Source organism: Macrobrachium rosenbergii, chromosome 52, assembly GCF_040412425.1.
Source record: "Macrobrachium rosenbergii isolate ZJJX-2024 chromosome 52, ASM4041242v1, whole genome shotgun sequence".
In the NCBI taxonomy this organism is placed as follows: domain Eukaryota; kingdom Metazoa; phylum Arthropoda; class Malacostraca; order Decapoda; family Palaemonidae; genus Macrobrachium; species Macrobrachium rosenbergii.
Window position 1 is genome coordinate 910384 of NC_089792.1, and position 7261 is coordinate 917644.

Genomic DNA, 7261 nt, shown 5'->3' on the forward strand with positions numbered 1-7261 from the left:
CAAAGACGGCCACCAATCAAACAAATGAAAATGGGGGCCCCTTCGTAAACAGCATTCTTTCAGAGTGTCGCGAATGAATGAACTTTCTGTTGCTGGCACTTGACGGCGAGGTACTTTGAATAAAAGAGCGTCCGACCAATAGCTAGCTAGAGCCTCTCTCTCTCTCTCTCTCTCTCTCTCTCTCTCTCTCTCTGTGCCCCGTACTGACAAAGACCCGACTATGGCGTCGAAACAGTGGGGCCACTCTTGACTCAAACGCCGCATCGTCCAGGAATAAATCTCGCAGTGAACTTCTTTCCCGCTCAGAGTTAACGTCTGTGTCTGGACTGCTAGAGAATCATTGCCGATATTCTTCTTCTTACTATTGATATTATTATCTGTAGGAGTAGTGTGTTGACTGTACCATGGGGTACGTGACGTCGTTGTGGGTTGTGCTGTGTCTTTTCGCCTGTGGGTCCAAGGCGCAGGAAACCGGCGTGTCAGATATCTTAGCCCGCATTCAGGCGCTGACTGACCAGTACGCGAGCCAGAGGACTGAGGTGTTTGCGAAGGTTGAAGGTAAATTGAGTTCTTGTTTCGGGTTGAATAATAATAATAATAATAATAATAATAATAATAATAATAATAATAATAATAATAATAATAGTAGTTTTGTTCAAAAGAATGGCAGTATTCGTAGAACTGGGTTTTACACAATGTCTTCTCAAATGTTCTCAATATTTCTTTTTATTCAAGGCTGATATATTAGCAAGTATCAGCCTTGGAGAAAATAGAATAATGAGAAGAGTTGAGAAGACATTGTATAAAATCAGTTCTACGGATGCTGCCATTCTTATAATAATAATAATAATAATAATAATAATAATAATTATAATTATAATAACCTAATTAAATCTAATAAATAATGGCCACATCCAATTGGTGGGGTGGAGGGGCGGGGGTACCCCAGCCAACACCCACCTCCAGCCAAAATAACCGGTTAGGCCTAGATTAATAATAATAATAATAATAATAATAATAATAATAATAATAATAATAATAATAGCATCATTTATTTCAGCTCAGGGCCAGATAGAGAGAGAGAGAGAGAGAGAGAGAGAGAGAGAGAGAGAGAGAGAGAGAGAGACAATGCACAAAATTTAGATGCAAGAGATAAAAAAAAATTGTAATAATAAATAAAAAATTAAAACGATAAACGGCTCCACCTAAGCATTTGCTGATGATAAATAACAATAATAATAATAATAATAATAATAATAATAATAATAATAATAATAATAATAATAATAATAATAATAATAATCTCTAAGAAATGCAATACAGTAAAATAAAGAAATTGGTTTTTTAAATGAGTCAGTTATGTGACTAAAGCACAAGATTGTCAACTTTTCCCATAAAGCTTAAAAACATCAACAACAGAGATTCACGCTGGAAAGATATATGACTGAAAGGTCGTTATGTCCACTAAAAACATTAGGCATTTCATCACTTATTGCGCCATTAACTTCGTACTTTGTTTACACACGCACACACACACATATATATACATATATATATATATATATATATAAATATATATATATATATATATATATATATATATATATATATATATATATATATATATATATATATATATGTATATATACATATAATATATATATATATATATATATATATATATATATATATATATATATATATATATATATATATATATATATATATAATAATAATAAAGACAGCCAATCATATTTATATAATATCTATATATCATACATATATAATTTATATACATACATACATACATATACGCGTGTGTGCGCGCGCGCGTGCGTGTGCATGTATCACTTTATATATATGCATATATTCAGCTTTCGTTAAGTAAACATATCTTCATATCCCTTATATAGTTTAAGGAACCTCTAAGAAATATTACTGGGAAATTGCTCATAGAAACTGCCACACTCAAATAATTTAAAACAATATCGCTTTGCATAAAATTATTATATTCATTTGCAGGTTAGAAAATTATCTTTCAAATTTTACGCATAAATTTCTTTAGTTAGTGCAAAAATAAATGAATTTCTTTAGTCAGTGCAAAAATAAAGGTATTGGGAAGAACCCAGAGAGAGAGAGAGAGAGAGAGAGAGAGAGAGAGAGAGAGAGAGAGAGAGAGAGAGAGAGAGAGAGAATCATTACATTTCATGACACCAGACATCCCCCCACATACAAGGCACATATGCAGATCGCAGGATCATTTCCCATCCAGTTGCAACCTCGGTCGTATAGAAATAAGAAAAAATCCTACCAAGAGCTAATCTGTTTCTACGTCGACACGGGACCTCCAGCCGTAACCTGAATGATAGGAGCAACTATTTCAAACCCCCCTCCCCCTTCAAATTTACATAATGTTTAGCTCTTTCATGGGGTTTTCCGAGGTTCTGAAATCATCACCCGTTTCCAACCGAGCTCTCTCTCTCTCTCTCTCTCTCTCTCTCTCTCTCTCTCTCTCTCTCTCTCTCTCTCTCTCTTTTGATCTACTGGTGAGAATTTGTTTTATGGAAATTAGCCTGTTCATTTTTAGTTTTCTGTAAAAGAAAACTATTGTGCCGGCTTTGTCTGTCCGTCCGCACTTTATTCTGTCCGCCCTCAGATCTTAAAAACTACTGAGGCTAGAGGGCTGCAATTTGATATGTTGATCATCCACCCTCCAGTCATCAAACATACCAAATTGCAGCCCTCTAGCCTCAGTAGTTTTTATTTTATTTAAGTTTAAAGTTAGCCATAATCGTGCGTCTGGCAACTATATAGAACAGGCCACCAGCGGCCCATGGTTAAAGTTTCATGGACCGCGGCTCATACAGAATTATACCGAGACCACCGAAAGATATATCTATTTTCGGTTGCCTTGATTATACGCTGTAACGGCTGTACAGAAAACTCGATTGTGCCGAAGAAACTTCGATTAATTTCTTGTTTTATCTCGCTTATTCTTTTAACTTTCGTCGTGATTCTTGTTCGTCCGTCTTTCCTCTCTCTCTCTCTCTCTCTATGCAAATAGCGCAAAGATTTTTTTTTTCCGCTTTTGGGGAACAGAATTGGCTAAACGCTTGTGCTCGTAAATTTTACCCCAGAGATGTTTCTTTAGTTTTCTGGTGCAATTTTGACAGCAAAACCTTTTAGCTGTTTATGAAAACGCTCCATCAGAAATATTTTACTTTTTCACTCTGATGTGAAGTCTTCAGTTTAACCATTTCATTTTAGAATTTTGACAGGAAAATCTTTACGCCGTGTAAGACAAGGTTCCATGAGAAAATATTTTGATCCTCCACTTTAATGTAAGGTATTCAATTTTTCTGTTTCATTTTAAAATTTTTACAATAAAATCTTTGCGCCATGAAAGACAAGGTTCTGTAAAAAATTATTTTCTCTTCACTTCGATATAAAGTCTTCACTTAATATCTATTACATTTTAGATTTTTGACAGTAAAATCTTTACGGCATTTATGAAAGGTTCCCGTGAAATATATTTTGCTCCTTCGCTTTGAAATAACGAATAGAACATAGAATTTAGGCCAAAGACCAAGCCCTGGGACATATGAGTTCATTCGGCGCTGAAACGGAAACTGACAGTGGAAAGGTTTGAACGGTGTAACAGGAGGAAAACCTTGCAGTTGCGCAATGAAACAATTTTTAGAGAGAATGGAAAATCAGATGTACAGGAAAAGAAATGGGAGGGGTTGCAGCTATGGACCGAAGGGACGCCGCTTCAAAGACCTTTCTTAAGTCATGCTTACAGCGCGCACACCGTGCGAGGTGCACAAACGTCACCACCCCCGCCTTACGGGGAACTTGAAATAAAGTATTCACGTAATCCTTTTCATCTTAGGAAACTGACCACAAAACTAACGAAACGCTTCTTCGTAAATTCTAATTGATCATTAAGGCTTTTACTCAATGTTTTTACAGCAAATAATTAAGCGCCCCGTCTCGGCCGGTCATTAGCCCCTAAAGGGGAACAAATTATATCTTTACTACTTTTTTTTTTAACGAGGCTGACATAAAATAAAGACTATATTTTTCATCTGAATTGAATAGATTACATATTTCAGTCACTCATTTGAATTTACTTCATGTTTCTTCAGTACTCGCATCATTTAAAAAAATGAAAAAGTAAAAACAGGCAAAAAATGCACAGAAATTTCTTCGGCACAATCGAGTTTTCTGTACAGCGTATAATCAAGGCCACCGAAAAAAGATCTACCTTTCGGTGGTCCCGGTATAATGCTGTATGAGCAGCGGCCCATGAAACTTTAACCACCCCTCGGTGGTGGCCTTTCCTCTATTGTTGACAGAAGCACGGTTGTGGCTAACTTTAAGCTTAATTAAGATAAAAACTACTGAAGCTAGAGGGCTAAACTTTGGTATGTTTGATGATTGGAGAGTGGATGATCAACATACCAATTTGCAGCCCTCTAGCCTCAGTAGTTTTTAAGATCTGAGAGTGGATAGAAAACGCGAGGACAAAAAAAGTGCGGACAGAAAAAGTGCGGACAGAAAAAAGTGAGGACAGAAAAAAGTGCGGACAGAAAAAAGTGCGGACGGACAAACAAAGCCGGCACAATAGTTTTCTTTTACAGAAAACTAAAAAAAAACTTCCCCGTGGTCATATTCCCGAAAATTATGAGACAAAATTTATAATGACGTGTCTTGTACAAGATGCGCACATCATTCATTATAAGACATTACTTCACATCGTCCAGTGTTTGACTTGAGAAATTTTAATTACAATCGTACAGCATAAAATACCTTGCATGCAAGACAGTGAATTCTATTTCACCAAAACCTACAAAACCAGAATATCCGCTTCATATTGCAGAAAATAGAATTAAAAAATTCTATTTTATCAGTGACTACAAAAACAGAATATTTGCTTCAGATTCCAGAAAGGTTAAATTCCATATGACAACTATTCATCTTCTTCGTGGTAAGAGCCATAATTGGGCTAGGTACATGTGACAGAGTATAATGGCCCAGGGGAAGGATCTTGCCATTAATATTGCGTTTTAAAAAAGATTTTCTCTTACGTGAATTTCTGTGGAGTCTACTATATTGAAAGTCTGTCTCATTCGTTATCACGTTTTCACGAGACCAGAAAATCAAGTGAAAAAAATACGCCGGAGTTTCTTCGATGCATTCGATTTTTTGTACAGCGTATAATACTGTATGAAACTCTCAGCCACGGCCTGTGAAACTCTCAGCCGCGGCCCATGAAACTTTCACCCACGGCCCGGTGGTGGCATGTGTTGTGGCACCTATAGCGGTGCCAGACGCACGATCATGGCTAAATTTAACCTTAAATAAAATAAAAACTACTGAGGCTAGAAGACTGCAATTTGGTATGTTTGATGATTGGTGGGTGGATGATCAACAAATCAATTTGCAGCCCTCTAGCCTCAGTAGTTTTTAAGATCTGAGGGCGGACAGAAAAAGTGCGGACGGACAGACAAATAGCCATCTCTATGATAGTTTGCTTTTACAGACAACTAAAAAATTGCAAATGAAGACTTGTTAAGTGTATTTGACATAATTGTCTTGAAAATGATAAACACATGAGAAACAGGGCTTGATTCATAGATGTCAATTTCTCTGTGCTGATTAAGAGCATGAAATGGCCCCTAGATATTCTGAAGAACTTTGGTCCCAGCAAAAAATAAATAAATAAATAAAAGGCCTATATTAATGGACTTCATATAATTAATAGACTATTTACAGAACTGATAGATTTTCAGTCGCTGTTGATAGGCAATTTCAAGGTGATGGAAGTCTTTGGCTTCATTTTGAGCTGGAAAACAATTCACTTAATATCAAAGTTAAACCTTATTAGTTTTCTCTCCACCCTTAGATCTTAAAAACTACTGAGGCTACAGGGCTGCAAATTGGTATGTTCATCATCCACCCTCCAATCATCAAACAAGCCAAATTACAGCCCTCTAGACTCAGTAGTTTTTATTGTATTTAAGGTTAAAATTAGCCACAGTCGTGCTTCTGGCAACGATGTAGGACAGACCACCATCGGGCGGCTTATACTATTATACCGGGACCACCGAAAGGTAGATCTATTTTCGGTGGCCTTGATTTATTTACATCAAACTCGAGAAGAAACCGCGGCGCATTTCTCACTTGTTTCTATTGATATTTTTTATTTTTTCTTTATCGTCATTAAAGACAATTTGTTTCTTTTCCAGAAATGAAGACGGAACTCATACAGGAAGTGAGGGAGATAATTGACAGTAAGTTAATCATTACCTTTTTCTATTACATTTTTGAGATATTCCCTGTTCATCAGATATTTATCAATCATTTTTTATTGCAGAGGAAATTCTTAACAGAGCTCATTACAGTGCTTGAATCTAATTTATTCTTCTTTTATTTTCCCGAGCAAAACAAAATTATCATGTTAAAAGTCTATTAACAGTTATTCGGTTTTAAATGAAATTTTTGTCTGCGCTGGTATCGCAACAATATTACGGATGCAGAGTTATAAAATCTTCCTTTCTTTCTTATGCTTGAAGTTTCATCTTTCTATTCCTATAAACAATGAAACATATGAGGCTATTTTCGAGAAACATAAGCGCCATCCTGGGTCAAAGCATTTTTAATTTCATTTATTATATTTTAAAAACCCTTGGATGCTTCTCGACTGAAAAGATACTTTTATAAGACATCTAAATTTACCCTGACGTCGAAAAATGAGAATCAGAACTTCTATTTTTCTTTCCAACAATGATTTTGTAACGGATTTTTAAGAAGAGTTTGCCGTTTTACCTGCGAAAGTAATTCAATATATGAAGCGTGAGGACTGACCAGTGTCCTTTGCTTCGGTTACTGAAAAATGACGCGAATAATAAGAACACAATGGAAGAAGTGGATTGAAATATTCCTCCGTGTGCCTAACTGATCGATGCTTGTAATATGACAGACCGTGAAGGTATTCAAAGTCATAAATTCTATTCGCTCGTAATTTGAGAGTGATAAAATATTATTGACGCTGTCACAGCAGTGGACATTAATCTACCTCTGGCAAAATCCTTGAGAAAAATAATCCTCCTCACTGATAAATAGATGTAATATGACACAGACCAAGAAGGATTTGACATCAGAATTCAGTAGCCATAAATTCCATTCGCTCGAAATTTGAGAGTGATAAAATATTATTGACGCTGTCACAACAGTGGACATTAATCTACCTCTAGCA

The 7261-nt window shown here is 35.9% G+C and overlaps 1 protein-coding gene across 1 annotated transcript in view; it reads left to right on the top strand.

Annotated features, from left to right (window-relative positions):
* Positions 1 to 233: 233 nt before the first annotated feature.
* LOC136833987 (uromodulin-like) overlaps positions 234 to 7261 on the top strand; it is a 12390-nt gene continuing 5362 nt past the window's right edge. Inside the window, exons 1-2 of the mRNA XM_067096260.1 lie at positions 234 to 558; positions 6252 to 6296. Of these exons, the coding sequence (XP_066952361.1) occupies positions 405 to 558; positions 6252 to 6296 (199 nt within the window). The 5' untranslated portion in view covers positions 234 to 404. The remainder of the gene's footprint in view (positions 559 to 6251; positions 6297 to 7261) is intronic.